The following is a 24,954-nucleotide window of genomic DNA, read 5'->3' as shown; positions in this document are numbered from 1 at the left end:
CAAAAATCATGTCCACCAAGGGAGACTCCCTCCCAATGGCTAAAGACCCCAACTACAGCCAGCCCTCGAAAATTGTGACCACTGAGGGAGACTTTCCCCAGTGGGTAAAAGACCCTCCAAATAGCAGCCCCCGCAATATCCACGTCGCTGAGGGAGACTTCCCCCAGCCAGTTACAGGCCCCTCAGTGCTCACAAGCTGCCTGGCACCTTGCGCAGCACATCCTTTTATTGGTTTGGGTCAAGCCACGTGATCCGGCTGGGTGAGGGAACATTCCAGACTCCGTGGCACCTCTGGGCGGAGGGGATGGGGGAGCCAAGACAAAATGTAAATGGCCTAAAAAGTTTCTTGTCCAAACACAGCCCCAACCCACAGACTAGCTGCCACATGATGCGGGACAGGGTAAGTTCCAGAATTAGTGGCACCTCTCTGGGACGGAAGGAGAGAGGATGTGAGGGGTCAGGTCAAATTGTAAATGGCTGAAAAGTTTCTTGTCTTGTCTTAGACAAGACCCCCACCCATGGACTAGTTGCCACATGGGGTGGGGGGCAGTGGCTGGCACCAGGCAGCACAGAAAGAAAAGACAGACAGCAGAGGTAGACACAGAACCACAGACCCCACAGCCACGCTAATAGCAAAGAAAGAGGAGACTTTTCAGCCTCTCATGACCCTATAGCCACGGGCTTTCAGGTGCCGAATTGAAATGGTATTCCTGTTTTCTAATTCCTCTGCACCTGAGAGCAGTGGAGATGGAAGAGGCCGGACAGGAGAACTGTGGGGCATTGTGGAGCACACACAGGACAGCTCTGAAATATGGATAAGTTTCTAATAGGGTTTTTGTATCTGGCTTAAAATGGAGGCAATAAAATATAAAAAGTCACTGTTTTAAGTGAACGGGGATATCTTTTTTCAGAGAAGTTTCTTGTGCTTTCTTTGTCTCTGGAAGAGTCTTGCATTGCACATACATGAGTTGTGAGCAACTCAAGTATTATACTTGTATTATAGATCATGGGAAGAAACAGTTAATTCCACATGTCAACTCCAGCTGAGATCTGTTCTGTCACTCACAAGCTGACGTCACTTCCTGTTTTGGCTGAAGATGGTATCAAAATACTTTGGTTTTCTCCCTAGAATAGCTGAACAAAAGGTTGTAGAGGCACAAAATTGCTGAATTCAAACATAATGTTGGCTGCAGAGCAATATTAATAATGTGGAACTGATGAAAGTATTGACTGAAACAGCAAAATTGTCGTTGGTTACATAGAGTATCCTTCCAGATACGTAACCTTAAATAATGACCCTTCTTAAAGGGTCAAAATAAAATTTATCCCCAAGATTCAAGCATCATTAAAATTATTTGGTAAAGCTTCTTCCCTTTATTAAATAAATGAAGACTTTTGTTGCTAGAAAATTAACTGGAACAGACAAATCAGTGCTTATTGCAGAAAGTTCAAGTCACTTAAGTATCAAGCAGTATTTCCTGATCTGTTCTGCCCTCCAGCATGATGTTGCTGCACAAAATAGACTATTTTAAACTGTGGAAAACAGCAATGTTGAGAAGCTTGATGGTAATGAAATGAAGGTGATAGCAGCTTTGATGGGAATTCATAAAGAGCTAAAATTAATTCAGTGATAAGTTAGTAGGCATATGTATAAATATACATTTAGCTGGAAAGGAAATAATCCTCAAGAGCATCTCCTTGTATCCCCTCAACAATCTTTGTTAGACGTTCTTAAAGCACCTTCACCACAAAATCAAAGCATTTATTGCAGAAACTACAAAATCTTGTCTATAAGTGGAAGCCTAACTGCATATACCTTCATGGGCCAAGACCCACTTTGTCAGATGCATGTGGTCTGACGAAGTGGGTCTTTGCATCTGCTACAAGTGGGAACAAGTATGAGAGGGGTAGCTGTGTTAGTGTGTATCCGCAAAAACAAGAAGTCCTGTGGCACCTTATGGACTAACACATACAGCTTTTGTGGGCAAAGACCCGCTTCGTCAGACTACATGCTTCTGACGAAGTGGGTCTTTGCCCACAGAAGCTTATTTTCCAATAAATCTGTTAGTGTATAAGGTGCTTCAGGACTCCTTGTTTTTGCGGACACAGACTAACACAGCTACCCCTCTTGTGCTTGTTCCCACTCGTAGCAGATGCAAAGACCCACTTCGTCAGACCACGTGCATCTGACAAAGTGGGTCTTGGCCCATGAAAGTATATGCTTCAATAAATTTGTTAGTCTGTAAGGTGCCACAGGACTTTTTTGTTGTTTTTTACCATTGGGAAGAGACTCTGAAACACTTAGGCCATGTCTGCACTTACTAAAACTTCAAAATGGCCATGCTATGGCCAAATTGAAGAAATACTAATGAGGCGCTGAAATGCATATTCAGCGCCTCGTTAGCATGCTGCCGGCTGCGGCACTTTGAAAGTGCCACAGTTCTCTTGCCCGCGGCTCATCTACATGGGGGGTCCTTTTTGAAAGGACCCCATCAACATCAGAACATCCTGTCAGCTGATAGGAATAAGGGATTTTGATGTTGGCAGGTTCTTTTGAAAAGGACTCCTGTGTAGGCTTGCTGCGGGCGAGCAAATCATGACACTTCCGAAGTGTAGCGGCCAGCGGCATGCTACTGAGATGCTGAATATGCATTTCAGCACCTTATTAGTATTCTTCAGTTTGGCCATTAGCATGGCCATGTGAAAGTTTTTAGTAAGTGTAGATGTAGCCTTAATCTATGAGTGTTTGAGGCAGAGATTGTGTTCCTCTGTCTGTCCATATACATCACCTAATGCAGCATGTCTTATTTATAAGAATACTATGCTGAGTATATGCTTAAAGGTAATCTCTTCTGTTGCATGGAGTGGGGACTCTTTGAGGTGCCATTTAATTTATTCTGAGATGAGGTCCAGCCTCTCATCTCATATGTGGATTATTGCAGCATTTTTGTGTGACCTTGACAAATAGTCTTGCCCTGCTCATATCCATTCAGATTAATGCTGCAAAGATCAATTTCCTACCTTGTCACTTTGACTACGTCGCCCTTCTTTTTGCATCCCTCCACTGGCTGCCTATGACATCAAACAAGTTTTATATCTTCCTTTTCAAGACCCATCATGTCCTAGCTCCACCTATACTACCTCATACACCCAGCTAGATGCTGGTTCCTAACTAAGATGACATTATTATGTGACTTGCTTAAATTTAACAAGCACCTTTTTGTTTTCTCCCATACTACGCCCATGCTTGGAAGGAGCTCCCTGTGAACAACCACAAAACTAACTCCTCATTCACTTTCAAAATTCTCATACAACATTCATGTTTCAACGCTTGGCGGCAGCCAGGTTGCTCATGTGCTGAGACCACTGCCTATCATGCTGATCAATATCCTCATTTTCTTTCCCTGGAAGTATCCCTCTCATTTTTTTTACTTAACTGTAAGACCTTTGGGAAATGAACAGTCTTTTTGGTCAGTATTTTTACAGTACCAAGCATAGTGGGGGGCTAAATCCATGACTAGGGCTCATAGGTAATACAAATAATAGTGAGGTTAACTTAACCTTAGTTAGATAACTGCTGAAAAGTGTGCCTCTGGGTGCTATAAGCAGATGTCTTTAACTTGGTTTCCATTTTGTCTTGATGTCCTTGTCATTATTAAACCATAGAATTCTTCTTCGAGTGTCCCCGTGGGTGCTCCACAATAGGTGACGGCTTGGCCGGTGCCGCAGATCGGATCTTCCAAGCAGTTTCTGCCGGACCGCGCATGCGCCGGCACGCGCCGCTCCCTGGCGCACTCCTGGCCATGTGCGCGATCCGGTCCCCGCCAGTTCCTCTCAACCGCCGTCGGCTGCAGACGGAATCTGACTAGGCTAAAGCCATATAGCGTATTCAACGACTTTAATTGTTTTCTCTTTAAAGTTTTCAGTTATTTAGGCTACCATAAGTAGCCGGTTGTTATTTTGTGGGAAAAAAAAAAAAACAAAAACAAACAAACAAGCTACGGAGGGACAGCTCAAGCCAGTCCCAGTAACAAGCGCCGGAGGCCGGGAGCTAGGGCCATCAGCCCTCCTGCTGAGGCAGGCCATCGGACGGGGAAACAGCACAAAGAGGGTGCTAAGTACCCATAAACAAACTCAAAGACTCACCAACAATGTCCTCCTCAGGCTTTAAAAAATGTGAGTCCTGCCGAGAGGCGATGCCAGTGTCCGATGGGCACAGTCTCTGCATAAGGTGCCTGGGGGAGTCCCATGTGGCACAAAAGTGCGCCTTCTGTGCAAAATTAACAACAAGAGCACGGAGAGACAGGGAGATGAGGATTAAACTGCTGCTTCTTGACAAGGCCCTCCAGCCAGACGTGCTGGAGCGGCCGCAGCAGGAGGGACCCTCCGGGGCCCTTAGAAGAAAAGCTGCCTCCCTCACTCCATCAGCGCAAAAACGGAGGAGAGTTTCTCCAACCCGATCCCTGCCGGCAGCAACGGTGAGCGGGACGGGAGGAGCAAGCAGCCCCCAGCCGCAGCAACAGCTGATCGGCGGCGGCACAGAGAGCCACGTGGAAGCGGCTCAGCCTCCGATGATCAGCCAGCCGCCCCGCACCGCAGGCAGGGCGGCGGCTAAGCAAGCGCCGGTACCGGCGGCACCGCAGGCAGCGGCACCGACCCCCGGGGAACCGGCGGTGCAGAGCGCGCAGGCACGTAGCCTGCAGGCGCAGAAGCACTCCGCACGTGCGGCACCGCCTTCGAGCGTGCCTAGCACGGTGCCGACGGGGCCGGGATCCCCCGCCCATCAGGGGGCGGAGTTACCTCCCTTAGGGAGAGGAAAGGCTGCACACAAGAGGAGGCACTGCAGCCCCTCTCCAGACAGGGCTGTGGAGCTTTTTTCTCACAGCCCTCCGCTCATGTTGCAGACTCCAACAAGAAGGCAGGGGTCCCCCCTAGCCTACCCGGAGCCCCCTTCTCCTTTCCTGCAATCAGCCTCCCCATGGCTGGCACCACCCTCACCCTTCCTGGGATTTGAAACGCTGGACTATTATGCAAAATCGCTCTCTCCAGTGTCTCGACGATCCCCCTCTCCCAGACACAGAGGGTACGTGCAAGGGGAATGGTCAAGGTCACCTTCCCAGGAACAGTGCCTATACTGCCATGGTCGTCCCTACCACGCGGGGCATGGACACCATCGGCAATCTACCAGGGAAAGATCCCCACATACTACCTCGTACCCCCGAGGGCAATCGCGATCGGGGACAGAGACTCAAACATCCCAGGGGGGACTGGCCGTAGACCCACGAGATTTTCCCTCGCATACCTCCAGCGAGAGGGCGCACCATCACCATCAAGAACCGGAAGGGTCCAAAGAAATGTACCCCAGCGGTTCCTCGTTTTCCTCCCCGGATGAGGCCACGGCCTTAGGGGACGTCCATCCTAAGGACGATCTCAAACAGTTTCAGGAGCTGTTTAAGAGGGTAGCTTTCACGCAAGGCATCCAGACAGCACAAGTGCAAGAGAAACATCATAAGCTCCTTAAAAATTTGAGCTCCCCGGCCTCCTCCAGAGTAGCAATACCGCTTGATGAAGCGATCTTGGAGTCCGCCACTACCATATGGCAGACCCCTGCAACTATTCCGCCTGTTCAAAAGAGAGCGGATAAGAAATACTTCGTGCCGGCGAAGGGCATGGAGTTCTTGTTTAGCCACCCCCAGCCAAACTCCTTGGTGGTGGAGTCCTCGCAACAAAGACTAAAAACATCTCAATTTAAAACAGGGGGAACGGACAGAGATGCCAAGAAGCTAGAGCTGTTCAGCAGAAAGGTCTACTCCTCCTCCACCTTAACGTTGCGCATGGCAAATTACGCAGCGCACTTGGCGAACCATAATTTTGACAACTATGCCAGATTAACTTCCCTCATGGACTCGCTTCCAGAGGACAAAAAGCCGGTCCTCAAGGCCATAGTGCAAGAGGGCTACGCGGCTGCGAGGATGGAAGTTCAGATTGCTTTGGACGTTGCGGACATGGCAGCACGTTCCACAGCAACTGCAGTGGTGATGCGACGGGAGTCCTGGCTCCAGACCTCGGGTATACCGAGAGATCTGCAAGCGAAGATAGTCGACCTTCCCTTCGACTTGCAGAAGCTGTTTGCTGAATCAACTGACTCGGTCCTTCATTCCAGTAAAGATTCAAGAGCCACACTCAGGACCCTGGGGATTTACACCCCTCCATACTCAAAGAAAAGGTACTACCCACAGCAAAGGCGGTACCAGTACCAGCAACAGCGCCCCCAGTATCACAGGGGTTACGAGCAAGGGCGGCATCAGCAGCACCAGCAGTACAGAACCCCCAGGCGACGCTCACAACAGGGCCGTCCGTCCTCGGGGCGGGGCCAAAGGCCACAAGTTTGACATACAGATCCAGGGCTGTGCCATCACCACCATTGCACAAGATCATCCGAAACGGCTTTTTCACCATCGCCTCCGACCATTCTACGACCAGTGGCAAAGGATCACCACAGACAAATGGGTGCTGGAGATCATAGCCACGGGGTACGCCATCCCCTTCCAGTCGCTCCCGCCGCCGCAACCCCCGCCCAAGCCCCACCCTCAGGAGGCCTCCCATGTAGCCAGGCTCAGGCAGGAGGTGGCCCACCTCGAGTTCTTAGGGGCGGTGGAGAAGGTGCCGGAGCAACTGCAAGGGAAAGGGTTCTACTCTCGGTATTTCCTGACGGAGAAAAAGACAGGAGGCTGGAGGCCCATCTTAGACCTTCGTGGCCTCAACAGGTATCTACGCAAGCAACGTTTTCGGATGATCACGATTGCCTCCATCCTTACAGCACTGGACGATGGAGACTGGTTCGCAGCCCTCGATCTACAAGACGCATACTTCCACATAACCATCCATCCGGCTCACCGGCGTTTTCTCCGGTTCATGGTGGGCAACGAACACTTCCAATACAAGGTCCTACCGTTTGGCCTTTCCTCGGCCCCCAGAGTCTTCACCAAGACCTTGGCAGTGGTGTCAGCCTACCTGCACAGACAGGGGGTGTTTATCTTCCCGTATCTGGACGACTGCCTGCTCAAAGGGACCTCGAAAAGGGAGGTCCTCCGCATGATATGCGTCACAGCAAACACGTTCTCCTCACTTGGCCTGGTTATCAATCTGGCAAAATCAAAGATAGACCCCTCACAGGACATAGAGTTCATAGGGGCTCGCATAAACTCGGTCTCGGCGAGAGTATACCTACCAGAGTCTCGCTTTCGAGCCATCGGTTCCCTCGTGCAGGTCATCACCTTCAGCCCTACAGTGCCGGTCTTGACGTGCTTGCAGCTGCTGGGCCACATGGCAGCGGCGACGTTTGTGGTACAGAACGCCAGGTTGCACATGCGCAGCATGCAACACTGGCTGGCAAGTGTATACAAGCCGGCAGTACACACCGTTCACAGGGTGGTGTCGCCCTCACCTGGGGTGCGCGAATCCCTGCAATGGTGGGTAAACCCCGGGAACTTGCTAACAGGGGTACCCTTCCATCAGCCGCAAATATCGGTTTTCCTCACTACGGATGCCTCCCTCATAGGGTGGGGAGCGCACATGGGCGAAGAGGTGGCTGAAGGACTGTGGTCACCCACGGAACAGTCTCTACATATCAATGTTCTAGAGCTCAGAGCAGTGTTCAACGCCTGCAAACACTTTCGAGACCGTATACGAGGCAGAGTCGTCGGGATCAGTACGGACAATACCTCCACCATGTTTTACATAAACAGCCAAGGAGGAGCTCGATCCCGTACCTTATGCGCGGAAGCAATCCGCCTATGGAACTGGTGCATCGCCCACGATATAATCCTGAGAGCCTCATACTTGCCGGGCGCGCACAACGTGAAGGCAGACCAGTTGAGCAGGCGTTTTGCGCTCACCCACGAGTGGCAGATCCGTCCCGATCTACTACGGCCGATTTTCCACGCATGGGGGTTTCCCCAAATAGATCTGTTTGCCACTCAGCACAACAAACAGTGCCCACGATTCTCCTCCAGAGCAGGGCTGGGCTGGGGATCCCTGGGGGACGCGTTCGCGATCCCGTGGGGGGGCCCCCTGCTTTACGCGTTTTCCCCCGCAGTGCTGATCCACAAGGTTCTGCAAAAAGCCAGGAGAGAAAAGGCTCGGATGATCCTGATAGTCCCAACGTGGGATCGCCAACAATGGTTCCCCCTACTCCTGCGCATGTCGGACCGCCCACCGATGCCTCTTCGGGTGGCGCCGGATCTGCTCACGCAAGCCCAGGGGTCCATAGTGCATCCGCACCCCCAAAGCCTGCGACTGCAAGCGTGGCTAATCCATGGCTCAGCTCCCTAGAGAGCACATGCAAAGTGGAAGTACAGCAAGTCCTAGAAAGTAGCAGGAGGACTTCCACTAGGAAAACCTACAAACAAAAATGGACTCGCTTCATGGCTTGGTGTTCTACCAAGCAGCTGGCCCCCCTTTCGGTGCCTATACCTACAATTCTAGAGTATTTACTGGACCTCAAGAGAGCAGGACTCTCGCTATCCTCGTTAAAGGTCCACCTTGCCGCCATCTCGGCGTTCAGACATGAGGATGGGGGGCACACGGTGTTCGCCCACCCTATGGTTACCAGGTTCCTCAAAGGGTTGGTAAACCTCTACCCCCCTTGGAAACAGATTCCACCCTCGTGGAGCTTGGACCTGGTGCTTACCACACTCATGGGACCACCGTTCGAGCCCTTGGCCACGGTTCCCCTTCGCCTCCTTACAATAAAGACGACCTTTCTTCTTGCAATTACGTCGGCTCGTCGGGTGAGTGAGCTTGCGGCAGTCATGGCAACGCCACCCTGCACTGTCTTTTCCAAGGAGGCGGTAACCATACGGCTGCATCCAGCCTTTGTTCCCAAAGTTTCTTCCGAGTTTCACATCAATGAACCTATTGTGCTACCCTCGTTTTATCCAAAGCCTCATACCTCCAGCGAAGAGGCGCGCCTACACCTCCTGGACGTGAGGAGGGCGCTAGCCTTCTACGTAGACAGGACCAAGTCCTTCCGGAAAACGGATAGACTCCTAGTCTCCCTCGCTCCCAAATCAAAAGGAGAAGGTCTCTCATCGCAGAGAATTTTCAAAGCACATTGTATCCTGCATAAAAATGTGCTACGAGCTCAAAAAGACTCCTTTTGTCGGCCACTCCCAGGGCTCATTCCACCAGGGCGGTGGCAGCATCAACAGCCTTTTTCAAGGGCGTTGCATTGAAAGACATTTGCAGAGCGGCGACCTGGTCATCCTACGACACCTTCGCCAAACATTACGCCCTTTACAGGGTATTCCAAGAGGATACCCGTCTCTCCGCAGCGGTCCTCTCGGGGACCAGCTGCACTTAATCCGATTACCCACCACCTATCTTGGGTTACTGCTGGGTAGTCACCTATTGTGGAGCACCCACGGGGACACTCGAAGAAGAAAGAGAAGTTACTCACCGTAGTAACGGTGGTTCTTCGAGATGTGTCCCCATGGGTGCTCCACTTCCCGCCCATCCTCCCCGCTTCGGATCTCTGTTAGTGTTTTGCAGGGGCACCTGAGGCGGTTGGTCGAGGAACTGGCGGGGACCGGATCGCGCACATGGCCAGGAGCGCGCCAGGGAGCGGCGCGCGCCGGCGCATGCGCGGTCCAGCAGAAACTGCTTGGAAGATCCGATCTGCAGCGCCGGCCAAGCCGTCACCTATTGTGGAGCACCCACGGGGACACATCTCGAAGAACCACCGTTACTACGGTGAGTAACTTCTCTTTTTTCATCTCTCTCAACTAAAAGCCAGAACGAAGAGCATTATCAAAAGAGAAACAGGTTTTTAATTTAGTCCACACTTAGACTGGCATCTTAGACTGCCTGAGTTCTGAGATTTGAAACACTTCTGTGGCTGTATTTTCTGAAGACCCAAGGTAGCAATTATTCTCTTGCTGTTCTGCTCCAGCATGTTGACAGTGTTAGCTTATGTTTCTGTAATACCAGAATTCCTAAAAGTATAAGGAGAATCTTCGTTGGATAGAGAGTATTTTAGAAAGAAAGTTTAATCCTAGAGCAAACATTAAAGCTTTAGATGTTTTTGTTTGTACCAAAAGTCCCTGCAGCTTTATAAAGCATTTTCTCTAAAAAGAGCATGTGCTTAATGGGCAATATTATTCATGATAACACTGGATGCAAAACCTTGGAATACAATTGTGCATAAACAGGAATTTTAATGAGCTTGAAGTGAACAGCAGAGGGGCCCTGAGGTCAAATATGACTTGTATATTTGAAAGGTTAAATAACTATATATAGCTTAGCCAAGGTTTCCATTGAAATTATTCAGATGAGGATTTGCTTCTTTCCTGTAACCTACGAGCCAAGTGTGCTAATTTTTGGTAGCTACTTTCTGCTATTAACTAATGTGTCTGTTTTCACAGGATTCATGAATAAAATTTTCCATCCCAATATTGACGAAGCGTAAGTAAATCCTCAGCAAGTAGCGTTTCTGATTAGTGATGCTATCTAATTTTAGCTTTATTATGCTTTCATAAGAAACCCATAGTGTGCTAAAGGGGACTGGATAAAGGGCTATCATCTAATCTAATGCTAATTGTCCAGGCAAAGAATTTTATATGGGGAAAGTGTTTCATGACTACCCTACAGGTAGCTTTCCTGGTACAAATCAGTTTGTGTGAAGTACTGGGTACTTGATAAGTCTTCTCATGTGATCTATATTGTATAGGCAACATTGGTTGCTTCTTATAAATACATGAGTTACATACGGTGGCATAGAAGGTCGAGGTTTGCTAATACTCCTTTTCAAAGATATATGTTCTCAAGACAAAGAATGACCTTAGCTAGACCCACCAACCATCTATCAGTTCACCTTAGTTCATACAGTTATATAAAATATACAGTAGGACCCCCATCCCAAAGGAAGCCATAAAAATCTGATCACTTCCCTGCAGTCAGTTTGAGATGTCTATTAAATGAAACTCCTCCTTTCTTTTCGGTCTTAAATTTGTTAGTGAGATTTCCCTCCGTGCAAATACTGGATCGAAGTTACTGTGGCCATTCTCTTCATCCCTTGCTTAGAAAAATCTAATTTCTGTACGTAGTACAGAAGCTCTCTCAATCATAAGGGCTGCCCTATATTTTGCCTCTGTCCAGAGTTTAATAATTGATCCCTGCTTTGTGCTGGGGTATGTGTGGAGTTAAAACTGTTAAATCCTATAAGTATTTAGCTAACTTGCTCATGTTTTAATTCTACTCTCTCTCCATCTGTTTCAGGTCAGGAACTGTATGTCTAGATGTAATTAATCAAACTTGGACAGCTCTCTATGGTGAGTTTGGCCATCCACTGTAGTAACATATTTCATCATTTATTTGGTTTTAATATCCTAATATAGCTTGTTGGAGCTGAGCGCTCCAAGGTCTGTCTTGGAAAGTTTGAGCCAAATTGTGGATTGTTTTTTCGTTGACCCAAGTTCAGGTTAGCAACAGAAGTTTAATATGAAAAATGCTACCCAGATGCTTTTATCCTAGAGATGCTAGAGTGTTCTATAAACATTGTACTAGATTCAGTCAACCTGTTACCAAAGAGCAGTCTTCTCTGAGGTGGAATCTGACAATGGCTCAACAGTAACACAGGCGCACTTCAGGACATGAAGTGAAGAATGCTACAATGTTCGAATGAAAATATGGGGGAAAGGTTAGGTAACCAGACTGCAATAATCCAAACTGAAATTCAGATAGGAAAGGTGAAGTCATTCTTTGACTGTGTTTAGGACCAGTGTTACCTCTAATGTCTATCCATGTGTGGAATATTTTTATGTACACTGAGGCATGTGGGAAGGTGCACCACCAGCAGAAACAAAACCCTAGCTACCATCACTCTGCCAATCAGCTGGGCACCTTACAAATCTCTCCTGAGGGGGCGAACATGTGCACAGCTTTCAGGGACCACTGGTTAGGATCTTAATTGTTTTGTTTTTTTCTATAGAAGTTGGCATCAGAAGAACTTACTCTCCTTCAGTATCAAATTAAGAACTTATTTCAGACAACCTAGGAGAAGTGATATCATCTACTAACTTGTCTACACTGCTTCCTGCAAAACTTGTTCTCCCATCCAAGTACTAGCCAGACTTAATTTTGCTTAGCTTTAAAGTTCTAACTAGATCAGTTTTTAGTGATAAGGATTCAGGAGGACATTACTCTTATGCAAGTCTGAAAGTATTAAACAGAGTGATATTTAATAACTTGTTCTCTTGTACGGCAGGCTGCATTGAACTACTCAGAGGCACTCGCACTTGGATGTATGGAGTTAAGCGGCATGCCCACAATATAAATGGCAGGACTGTGCTAGTTGTTAGGTGGTGTTAACTTTCACCTAAAAGTTAGTTTCACCTCTTCCTAGTTTCCCTGGTTTCTTGAGTCTTTCAGCATAAACTTACTGACAAAGTGGCAAATTACTACTTTAAAGAACAAACTGGTTTAGTTTTCTTACGGACTGCCCAGTGGAAACTCTGGATATGGTTACTGGATCTGCTACATGCCTGTAATCAAAATGCCGGAAGTACTTATGTTGGAACTGCACAATGAAAAACTTGGGTTATGCTGCAACTGCAGCAAGGGATGAGGTTTTCTATGATTCTGGTTTTTTCATCAAGGAAGGCAGGGAAGCCACGTGGTAGTTTGTAAGGACTTCCTTTAACTTCTACTCTGATTGCACCAGGCATGTTCATTCTCAGCAGTGGATTTTACCATGAAAAAGCCCAACCGTGGGATAGGTAGCTAGAGTAGTGAAAGAGCTATGTGCCTTTTGGTTACGATGGTCTTAAAAGCCAGCTGCATGTGATGTATATGCCCAAATTAGAATTTCTTTGATAGTGTACAACTTCAGATTAATAATCTGGCACTGGTTTGTAAGATGTGTAAGACTACCTTCCTGTCCTGAGAAACACTACTGTGGACTGTTGCGGCAAAGTTTCTACAGTTTACAAAAAATTTCGTATGAACGCTTTCTGTAATTGGTTTCCTATCAGTGCTTCTGTTTTTTTGGCATTTTTGTGAACTGCAAAGGCAGAGGAAGCAACTGCAGTACTTCTATGACCTACAAAGATCTCAAAGCTTGATTTTTTTTTTTAGCTTGGCATGACTAGTGTATATATAATAGACAAAATCAGGATGCACTGGTGGGTGTTTTCAATTACAGGGGTGCTGCATACGTGTCATTTTACACCAACCAACACCTTGTCAAACCATGCAGTTGTTTAAGGCCAATCATTTTATTCCAAATTTCCACACTCTGTGAAGACGCTTTGGAACACTGAATAGGTAACTCTTGTTCTTTGATTGTGTTGCTGGTGGCAGAGTCTACATTAGACATACCTTTTTTGTCCCCCAGTTATAAGTCATCAGTCACTTTGACTTTTGGAGACATAGCCATATACTCAAGGAACGCAAGAAATTTCCTGCTGCTGCAGAAACACAGATGCTGGGTCTATACTTGCCCCCAACTTTGAAGGGGGCATGTTAATCAGGGTGCTGGGAGATTACTTATGAAGTGCTGTGGCAACTGTGCAGCACTTCCTTAGGTTAATTCTCCCCTGTGGCAACTTCAAAGTGTTAAACTTCAAAGTTCCGGTCTGCATGTAGCCATGGGCACTTCACAGTGCCTTTACAAGTAGCACAGGCACTTCAAAGTGCCTGCGGCTAAACGCATGCCCCCTTCAACATGCCCCCTTCAAAGTTGGGGGCAAGTGCAGACAAACCCAGAAAGGCCTAATTTTTGAGGTTGAAAGTAATCTGGGGAAAAAAAATCTTCCTATATGAAGTAACACAACTATGTTGCTATACATTTGGCCTTTAAAAATAAATGAATAAATAAATAAAACAATCCCGCATTGGTGGAGAATGTATTGACTAGCTGACCCAATAGAAATTAGGTGGAAAGATCTTATGATTGCTGCCAATAAATCTGCTGTGTAAGACATTCGTGTTTTTTAACTAGTGACACCAACCTCCATCCTCCTTCCCCTCCCCACCCTCAGAACAACAGTGCCTCCATTTTAGGTGTGCTCTGCACATCCAAACAAAAATAGACATTGGTTTAATTCAGATTTGGAAAAGAGAGAACTAAAGAAGGCAGACATTTAAAGGAAAAGGCTATTTTGAGCTATCTTTCATCTGGACTTTGTTTCTCTGTAGCTAGCTAAACATCACTTTCCATTTAATGATAAACTGAGAAGCCTTAAATATTTTTCCTATTGGAAAGCATTTTCACAATGGAAGGAGTTGAAATGTCCATTGTTATAAGTCCATGAAAACTAAGAAACACATTTGTTGCTAAGAGTGGCTTCAGTGGTAGAGTAGACAGACAGAATTCCTTACAATACCATTGGGGAAACTTTGCTCATCATGCTATTTTTATGATCCTTTTTGAAAGCAGGGGTACGCTTCAAGAAGCTGTTGTGCTACACCCCAAAGTAGTTGTTTGTGGCAGTTGGCATCTCAGTGTAACAGCCTAGGCAAACTGCACCCAGAGACATTTCTTTACTACTTAAAAGAGCATGTCTTGTAGCCTTCCTGTCTATGTGCCTGCCCTTGAAAAAGGCAAAGGCTTTTCTGTTCAACTGGGGGGCAAAAAAACCAAACAAAACGCCCCAAAAAATCACATTTTGGAGGCTCTCTTACAGCTTAAACCAGCCCTTCCTTGTCTGGAGCTATTCACGAAGTTGCAGTTTAACTAGAGTTATAATGTCGCATTGGTTTACCTAAAACTGTGCAACTACTTGTGTAGGCAGACCCTAATTTCTGCCCTTGTTATGCGGTGTTCAGAGTGAAGTGACTCAGCTAGTCAGTATCGTGGAGTTTGTACATATGCAGCATGTGTTAACTCAGGAAGGAAGATTTGACAATAACAGTAGTATATTCCTCAGTGCTGTGTCTAAGTCAGAGGTTCCCACCATGAATTCAGTGACAACACTTGCGGGTGGCTTGCAGAGTGCTAGCTGTTCACATAGTGCTAGCTCTCCTGCTTATGTCTATACTGCAGTTAGAGGTGCTCATCTGGCCTGTGCCAGCTGACTCGGGCTCAGGCTAATGGACTGTTTAATTGCAGGGTGGATGTTTGGGTTCCAGATGCCCAAGCTCTGGGACACTCTCACCACGCAAGGTTAGAGCTTTGACTCCTGCCTGTGGCTGAACATCTACACATCGATAAAATAGCCCTTTAGCCCAAGCCCCACAAGACCAAGTCACTGTCACAGGCCAGCCATGAGTTTTTAATTGCAGTGTACACGTAGCCTGCATCTGGATTTTCCTCCTTTACCCTGAATCATTTATGGTAGAAGTCTGATTTTGCTCTATTTAAAAGAGAGGCCTGAGAGGTACAGATCTGATCCTAGTGCTGTCTCTACCAGGATCTGAGGTGTTGAGAAGCAGTGGGCGTGGTCTTTTTCCTGCCCTCCCAAAATAAAAGTTCGCCTTTGATGGGCAGTAGTGAGACAATTTTGTTGTTCTTTGTGCTGTAGCTTGTCCAGCAGATTTTCTCTGCCAGCAGGAAGAGGGTGGTAGAGAGGGAGTCTACAGTTATCTAGATGAAAAGGGAAGGTGATAAAATAAAAATCTGAGCATTTAGAAGGGTGAATCTGCTTTTATTGTTTTTTTTTTTAAACACACATGCATGCACCCGCTAGTCTTCTAACAGCTGAAGTTAAATATTGCAAAATCACTCTCCTAACACACGGAGGTTGTACTTTTCTGTGTGGGCGTATAGAGCCATTCTGTAGCCTGCATGAAACATCCAAGAAGGAATGACACAGCCCATTGGTTTACACCTGTATCTTTGAAGAATGGTGCATATGCCTTTTTTTTTTTTTTTTTTTTGAAGTGGGGTATGGAGGATGGTTTTGAATGTCCCCAGTTGCTCATCAGCACCAAAAACATGTTTCCTGTAATAGATTATTAGTGGTAAATGCCAACTGGTAGTAAGGCATTAATGTGATCCCTTCGCATGCTGTTAATTGTTTTGAAATGGGAGAATGAACTTGTTGATTGCTCTTTTTATTATCACAGGTGATGAAGTTCTGTTGAAACTGTATTGTTCTGAGATGTCAGTTTTAAGTCTTGGAACAAATGTATTTAAAGACAGTAATGTGAGAGGCAACATGGGGAATTTAATGAGGCAATAGGGAAGAAAGTGTCCAAAGCTTAAAGCACAGAAGAATTACCTGGATCTCATTCCTGCTAAACTTGCTATATGACCTCGTGTATCTCATTTAACCTCTGCCTCCGTTTCCTTGAGTAACAGTGTTTCACAGATCTCCACAGGGATGATGAAGATGTCATTTGTGTTTGTAAATTGCTTGGAGATCTTCAGATGAAAGGTGCTGTAGAAGTCTAAATAGTGGGGCCTAAAGTGTTGGAAGCTGAAGTATCACATACATTTTCAACTATCAAAACAAAGAAGCAGTCAAGCAGCACTTTAAAGACTAACAAAATAATTTATTAGGTGATGAGCTTTTGTGGGACAGACTCACTTCTTTAGATCACCTATATAAGCAATCTAGGACAGAAAAACTTGTAGGAATTTAAGCTTCCATAAGAGTTACACCATCTTAATATCTGACACAGCAATGCACAGTTTAATTTGGGTATCTGTGGTCTGAGATGTAGATGTGCAATGTGAATTTGTGTTAATTTCTGTTGCAGATCTTACCAATATATTTGAGTCGTTCCTGCCCCAGTTGCTGGCCTATCCTAACCCCATAGATCCTCTAAATGGTGACGCTGCAGCCATGTATCTCCACCGACCAGAAGAATACAAACAAAAAATTAAAGGTAAAGGAGTGTGTGGACTTGTTGAAAAATTAGTGGTATCACTTTGATCTTTTCCTTTTTAGATAACACTTGTCCTCTTCACAGTACATCTTTTTACATAACTCTTGTCTTACAACCACTATTGCTCTACAGTATATTTGTTTAATTTTAGAGTAGAGCAGTGCTCTAGGAAGAGTGGATGAACCATCATCATTTTAAATTTAAAGCTGGTCTGTGGAATACAGTGTTGGGAACAGTTCTGCTGAGCTTGAATGTGGGGAATGTCTTGGCAAACTATTAAGTTAGGTTCCCAAATTTCAGAAGGCTGAAGGAGTAGGAATAGTTTTGTAGCTAAAGCATAGGATTTTTTTTCTGGGATATTTTATTTTAAAGTAACAAATTAAGGCTGTTCAAAGCTGTGGTTAAAGTTGCACACCAGTCATGCCATTAGCTCACCCCGTTGAGTGTGCATGCATAAATGCACCTGGCTAGCTACCCTTACATAATGTAGGAGTTTCCATCCTGCTGCAGCTCCAGTTACCATAGAGGAGGTATGAGAGCTCTTCAAAGGAAAGATGTTAAGTAATCTGACCCCATATGATCTCACCTGCATCTCTAGTACTTAGGGATTGGCATATGCAATGAAGCGCACAGACAGGGAAGGCCCCTTACCAGGGGCCTATCAAATTCACAGCCATGAAAAACTGTCAGACTGTGAAATCTAATCTCCATCATGAAATCTGGTCTTGTGTGTGCTTTACCTGAAGCCACAGATTTCACAGGGGAAACCAGTGTTTCCTCAAACAGGAAGTCCTGACCCCACAAAAGACTGCAGGGGGTTTGCAAAGTTATTTTAGGAAGGTTGTATTACTGCCACCCTTAGTTTTGCACTGTCCTCAGATTTGGTGCAGTGGCTGCTGGCCAAGGTCTTAGCTCTGAAGAGAGTGGTGCAGAAGTAACTGCAGCAGTACCATTCCATGCCATCCTTGCTTCTGTGCTGCTGCTAGCAATGGCACAGCCTTCTGATCTGGGCATCCAGCCAGCACTTGTCACTCTCCATCTGCCCAGCTCCAAAGTGGTGCCATCCCCAGCAGCAATGCAGAAGTAAAGGTGACAATTTGTGCTGTGACCATTTTCCCCGATGTTGAATATTGGGCACCTGGTAAGATTACTCATATTCAAGTGAGTTCTACAGCAATCAGTGAATCAGAACTGTGCAGTACAGATGTTCAGATTATCATATTGACTGAGCCTCTCTTAAACAGAAATACTGCGTAGTTGGATTTTTTCATTATCCTTATCTTTAAGGCTTACACCCACACACTCCTGTACACCTCTCTCACCCAGCAGGATGGCAGAGGGAGAACTCAGTGGTTAGAGAATTGGCCTTGTAAACCCAGGATTGAGTTCAGTCCTTCAGGGGGGCTTTGAAAGTTCTGGAGCAGGTTAGGCTTTAAAAAAAAAAAAACATGAGTAGTAGTGATAGGTCCTGCTGTGAATGCAGGGGACCTCTCAATGACCTTCCAGTTCCATGTGATATGTATAACCAGACTCTCCCTGGCCAGCGTTGTCCATCCTCCTTGAGTGATAGTGCACCCAGGACAGCTTTACCTTTCCTGATACCCGGATCTGCATCTTCCTGAAGCAACACAAAGGGGGATGCAGGGTCACTGGCTAGGGGGCATTCTGTAGGGAAGAATTCGGAGGAACAGTGAGGCTGGGAGCCATGAAGAGGGTCCAGAAAGGGGATGACAGCAAAGAGTGAGGGACAGTAGCAGGATGTGGAAATGGCAGAGGAACTTATTGACTTCTTTGTTTGTTTTTGCCAAGAAGGTCGCTGGTGATTGGGTGCCTAACACAATAAATGCCATTGAAAATGGGGTAGGTTCAGAAGCTGAAATAGGGAAAGAACAAGTTAGATGTCCTCAAGTCACCAGGACCTGTTGAAACGCATCTCAGGATACCCAAGGAGCTGACTGAGGAGATAGACATCAGAGCCATTTGCTGTATCTTTGAATGGTCGTGGAAGATGGGAGAGGTTCCAGAAGACTGGAAAAGGCAAATAAGGACAACACAGGGAATTATGGACCTGTCAGCTTAATTTCTGTACCAAGAAATATAGTGGAGCTAATAACTAAGGAATCAATTAGCAAAGGTCTAGCAGATAAGGTGACAAGTAACTAAAAGCATGAATTTGCAAAGCACAATCCTTGTCAAACCAACTTGAAAATTTTTGACAGGGTAACCAGTCTTGTGGCTCTGGGGGAGACTGGGTAAAGAGGGAACAGTAGAGGTGGATGTGGTATATCTTGAATTCCATAAGGCTTTTGATAGTTTCACATGACCTCATTATCAAACTAGGGAAATACAACCTAGATAGAACTACTGTTTGGTGGGTAGATAGTTGGTGGATTACCATTTTCAAAGAGTAGTTATCAGTGCCTCGAATTTGTACCAAAAGAGTAGAACTTACATGGGGGTGGAGAAATCCCACAGGGGCCAGTACTGTGGCTAGTTCTGTTCAGTATATTCGTTGATGATTTAGATAATGGCACCACACACAGTACCCACGTGGGAAGGGTTACAGGCACTTTGGAGGTTAGGATTATAATTCAAAATAATCTGAACAATTTGAAGAAATGGTGTGGTGTAAGTAGGATGGAATTCAATATGGACAAATGAAAAGCATTCCACTTAGGAAGACACAATCCATTAGACACCCACAATGGAAAGTGACTGCCTAGGAAGGAGTACTGCAGGACAGGATCTAGGGGTCAGAGTGTACCACACATTAAATGTGTCCACAGTGTGACTTCCCATGCTATCTACAGGACTGGCAGAATATATGCTTGTCATCTTTCTTTAATGGATTGAAAAATGACTTAAACTCATATTATACTGGAGTCTCTAACTCAAAAAGTGGGGTAATTGTTTAGACTTGGAAGTTCCCCGGAAGCCTGGCATTTCCAGAGTTTAGAATGAATGATCAGCCTGCTTATGGCTTGGCAACCTCTAGCTTTCTAGTATGTCCTAAGAAGTAAGAGTCAAGGGCTTAGATGTGTTGGTGGGAGGTAAGTATCTGTTTGAACCAAAGATACCTCACTGCTTTATAAACTCTGAGCCCTGCGATTCTGGAGCAGTTCCTGAGGGTCAGTGAATTGGCAGGTGGACGCATGAGTCCTGCCATTGTTTTTACCTGCCAGATGTCAAGAGGGCAGCTAGCTGCTTGTGACAGTGAGGATTTGCCCTCCTGTTGTACGTGTGCCATTTTGCATGAATGTGGTGTGCCTCAGTTCCCCTGTGTATTGCACTAATGCTTGCATAGTGGTAATAAGAGTGTGTGGTGGTTGCTGAAGCCCTCAGGGCAAGGAAGCCTGCTCCAGCTGCCTGCATATATGCCGTGGCTGGTGCTCTTTGGAACCTGAACTCCAGGAGGAGGATGCAGATGACATAGGAGCAAGGCACAGATGGTGGGAGGGGCTATAGGTGTGTTGGATGTCAGGTTGCTGGAAGCTAGACAATCTCTTTTGGGACTCAGGTGGCCTAGAGTCCCCTGCCTTCCCCCAAGATGGACTTGGTTGAAAGTCACCGATTTCTGTGCTGACAAGCTCTGTTCTGTGCGGCGTTTGTTGACTAATAAACCTTCTGTTTTACAATGCTGGCTGAGTCTCGCTGCTGATTGCGGAGTTGAGGTGCAGAGCCTTCTGGCTTCCCCAGAGTCCTGCACAAGCAGACTCGCTGCGGGAAGCACGTGGTGGACAGGGATGCTGAACGCTCTGAGGTCAGAACCAGGAAGGTTGAAGCTGTGTAAGCTTCTGGCCCTGACTTCAGTGTGCTCAGGTAGTGGAGACATGCTGCTCAGAGTCCTGCCTGGCTTCATGCACACCAGTTCCAGACTGTCGCCCCAACAATTCTGTGATGCTGCTGTTTCTAATGGCTTTCCCGATACCATTCCTCCACATAAGTAGTTGGGGAAGCGAACTCTGGGATATTGCGTGGCTGCAAATGGGAAGAGGTGTCCACAAGAACTAAGATGATATGCGTGATTTGAAATTTCTGGAGAGAGTGAAGGCTGGGCTCCTGTTGCTGGGATGTGCTGAAAGGTTCAACTGGGCAAATATCCCACTTTTTTTTTAAATTGGAATTATGGTTGTTAGCAAGACGCACGCCAAAACCTGCAGCCAAGAAGTTAAATGCTGCCTTTTGAGCAGATGATTTCTTGCTAGTGTATGAGGTCCAGGATCAGTTCCCCGTATCGCATTTTATTTGTGATATAGTTTCCAGAGAGAGAGAGAGCGCGCACGCCTGGCAATCTGATGGTCTTCGTGCTGCATGCAGTGTCACTTCAAGCCTTCTGTACTTCCTAGTGCTTACGCGTCAGTCATCATTGAGCAGTTAGTGCCAGGTCTCATGACACAAACTTCAGCAACCTCTCACAGGTGAATAATGCAAATTGACCCATTAGGGAGAAGCTGCTTGTCATTAAAAATCAGCATGTGTCTCTAGGAGTTCAAAAGGACCTTCAGCCATTTGGCTCAATATTTAAACAAGGGGTCTCCATAGTTCAACAGCTCTTAAGAGTCCATTCTTGTAGGAGGTACTAAAGCATCTAGTGGCCTAATTCCAGAAGCCTTGGCTTCTTGCAGTTTAGCCAGCTGGTGCCTGTATAGACAGTTACCTGTCTGACAGTTCCGATGTACTGTGGGTAACTATACGCCAGGCTAGAAATTAGCACTTGCAGAAATTTGGAGGCAGTGGGAAGGAAGATTGTGGAATCTCCATCAGTGGAGATATTTAAGAGCAGGTTTTGTTAAATATCTGTCAGGGATGATCTATATGGTGCCTGTTCCTGCTGGGACTGGGAACTGGATTTGACCCCTTGGGGTCCCTTCTGGTTCTGGTATTCTATGATTCTGTATTGCTGAAGAGGTAAAATCAGCTTAACACTCTCCTCTCCTGAACTGAAAGATACAAGTATATTACCCATGTTACTTAAGAAACAAAACCTGTTTTTCATATGCCAGTTTCTTTGGTGGCTATGTGTTCTGGCATCTTAGCGTTGCAAATGACCTTCCAGTTTCATAAGCACATCTGTCTGTTGGAATGAGTGAAACAAAGGATTGCCAATGAACAGTGATTTGGGTCAAGGAGGGAAAAATACCTTGTGCAAGATTCATCCTCCCTCCTTTTTTCCTCATGAAACTAAGTGAAGTAAAAGAGCAACACTTTCAGGTCCTTTAGGCTGTGATTTCCTGGTGCGAATTGGAATTCATTAACATCGCCTGTTGGGGAAGCTAGACATCATTAAGTATAAAGGAATGGCAGATGCCTCCTTTCAGTACCTTCAAAAATAAACCTGTTTTGGGGCGTAGAATCAAGCCATCTTGCCTTCTTTAGGCTCCTGTCTTGGGAAGGTTGCCAAATGTAGCAATTAAAATCAGCTAACCGCGGCAGGTACAGTATGAGAACTGCTCACTCCCCTAGCTCATGTACCTCAGTCCCAAACTGGAAGGGTGGACTGGACCTAGCTAACTCTGTTCACCTAGATAGTGGGGTATGTTTTCCCTGGGCCTACTTGAGAATAGGCTGAAGTTCAGTCCAGAAAGGCATATACGGTATATCTCTACTGCAAAGAAGAACCCACAGCGCCAGGTCTCAGAGCATGGATCATTTGACTCAGACTTACGGGGCTCAGTCTGCGAAGCTAAAACAGCAGCGTAGACAGGGCCTGCTTGGGAAGGAGCCTGGGTTCCAGGACAGTACACCTTGCTGAGCTTCAGACCCTGGGCACCACCCCAAGCAGGAACATCTGCATAGCTGTTTTTTGCCCTGCTGCCTGCATCCCATCAATTGTCCTGGTCTCTGAGACTCAGTGCCCCAAGGTTTTATTTGCAGTGAAGATGTGCCCAAAGATACTGGTTTGGAGGGATGATCTGGTTTTACTTTCATCTGCTCATCCATAGCATCCTTTCTCAAGAGGTTTGCAAATTTGGGACACTGGCAGCTCTGGGAGTGTCAGGTAGTGTCAGCCAAGAGCCTCTTTCATAGGTATGTATAGACTGGGGATTGTGACCCTCAGATCTGGACTGTGTCTCAATAATGGAGCTCTGAAAAATGATTACTATAGTGCATTTTCAGGGGTGTGGGGGCTACACTAGAAAATCACAAGTCAGAGCTGGCACGAAGTGTATTTGACTACAGGAATCCTTTTGAACTAGTTTTGTGACCTGTGCTGACTCCTTAATTGCTTTTGGTCATAATTCAGGGTGTTGTTACAGATAGTGAAAGCATGGTTTGGGTCATGTCTCATCAATTTCTAGGAACCACTGCAAGTAGCTGAGGTTGGCTGGCATGCTTGTGTGTTTACACCTTTTAGAATGAAATGTCCAGGACTTCCCAGGGAGAGCTTTCTGGAGTTTTCTGTTGTTGTGACTGCCGTTGTACGATACTAAGATGTAGCGTAAGGCCCATCCCTTGATGGGAGCAGAGAGGTGGGTTTGCTGTGATTTTGATTTTTGAGAACACTTGTTTGCATTTGGTTAACAGCAGTAAATCTTTTCCTTTAGTCTTCTTTCTCTTCTCCATCCCTTTCCCTCTCTCATAGTTGTGCCAATATTGGTCTCCGATTCCTTGAAGCAGCGGTCTGAAACTTCACTAGCATCGGTCGTTTGACAAGGTCTCAGATTCTCCTTTCCCGTTACTACTGCACGCACTGCATTTCCTTCCATTCACAATGGAAGAGCAGAGCAGCGCTGTGGTACTAGTAACAATAGCTAATACACAAAATAAAAATGAATTGTCCAAGATGCTGTATTACAGATCAGCAATACCAGCCAGCCCAGTAGCTCTTAGCCTTCCTGCCCAAAGACCAGATACAGCCCTCATTGTCTCTCACATTTGTCCTGTTTTCTAGGAGACCCGGGATCACATCTGCTATACATGTGAATTTCCATAGCCTAATCTATTGTACCCCATTAGCATTGAGGTCAAGTCTTATCTCAGATTTCAGGACAGTGATTTTATTTTTTTATTTTGGGGGGGGCTGGCCGCTAGTTGGATTTTCTCCTTTGATCACCTTACTATGGAATAATAACAGAGAGGTAGCCATCTTGGTCTATGTGAGCATGGGATAGATTTCCTTTCCTGTAACAAATGGGTTCAAACAAAGTCATCCTTAGGCTTTATGGGGTCCTATGCAGTGCTGTTAAACTGGTACCCCGTGCTGATCACAGCCGGGGGGAGACGAGGTTCTAGAGATGTGTTTTTTATAATTTTCAACACACTAATGAACAGTTTAAAATTGCTTTAAAAGTCAGGTCCTGTAGAAAATTCAAAAACTGACAGGAATTTGCAAATACTTGTCAAGTGGCTTCATACCACTTGAATGGCTCCTTCACAGCTTGTGCTGACAGTAACAGAGAGGGAGCCATGCTAGTCTATATACTATCAAAACAAAAAAGCAGTCCAGTAGCACTTTAAAGACTAACAAAATAATTTATCAGGTGATGAGCTTTCGTGGGACAGCCCCACTTCTTCAGACCATAGCCATACCAGAACAGACTCAATATTTAAGGCACGGAGAACCAAAAACAGTAATCAAGGAGGACAAATCAGAAAAATTTTTATCAAGGTGAGCAAATCAGAGAGTGGAGGGGCAGAAGGAGGTGGGAGTCAAGAATTAGATAGAGACCTTATGATGACACAGATGATTGCCATCCCAATTTTTCAAACCATGACACATTAACACGTGGTTTGAACTGGGATGGAAATCATCTGTGTCATTATAAAGTCTTTTACGTTCTTTGCTTTATCTAATTCTTGATTCCCCTTCCCCTTCTGCCCCTCTGCTCTCTGATTTGCTCACCTTGATGATAATTTTTCTTATTTGTCAACCTTGGTTACTGTTTTTGGTTCTCTGTGCCTTAAATATTGAGTCTGTTCAGGTATGACTATGATCTGAAGAAGTGGGTCTGTCCCACGAAAGCTCATCACCTAATAAAGTGTTTTGTTAGTCTTTAAAGTGCTACTGGACTGCTTTTTTCTTGTGCCGATAGGTGTGGCAGGCTTTTTCACCTGGAAGTTAGCTAAATCCTCTCCTGAGGAAGCAGAGCCACAGAACAGGGAAAGGAAGATGGAGGTGAGTGG

The 24,954-nt window shown here is 46.0% G+C and overlaps 1 protein-coding gene across 1 annotated transcript in view; it reads left to right on the top strand.

Moving 5' to 3' along the window:
- UBE2H (ubiquitin conjugating enzyme E2 H) overlaps nt 1-24,954 on the top strand; it is an 84,437-nt gene that overhangs the window by 54,402 nt on the left and 5,081 nt on the right. Inside the window, exons 4-6 of the mRNA XM_074975983.1 lie at nt 10,425-10,464; nt 11,278-11,330; nt 16,702-16,830. Of these exons, the coding sequence (XP_074832084.1) occupies nt 10,425-10,464; nt 11,278-11,330; nt 16,702-16,830 (222 nt within the window). The remainder of the gene's footprint in view (nt 1-10,424; nt 10,465-11,277; nt 11,331-16,701; nt 16,831-24,954) is intronic.

Source organism: Carettochelys insculpta, chromosome 1 (assembly GCF_033958435.1).
Source record: "Carettochelys insculpta isolate YL-2023 chromosome 1, ASM3395843v1, whole genome shotgun sequence".
In the NCBI taxonomy this organism is placed as follows: Eukaryota; Metazoa; Chordata; order Testudines; family Carettochelyidae; genus Carettochelys; species Carettochelys insculpta.
This window is presented reverse-complemented; position numbering and strand designations above follow the sequence as displayed.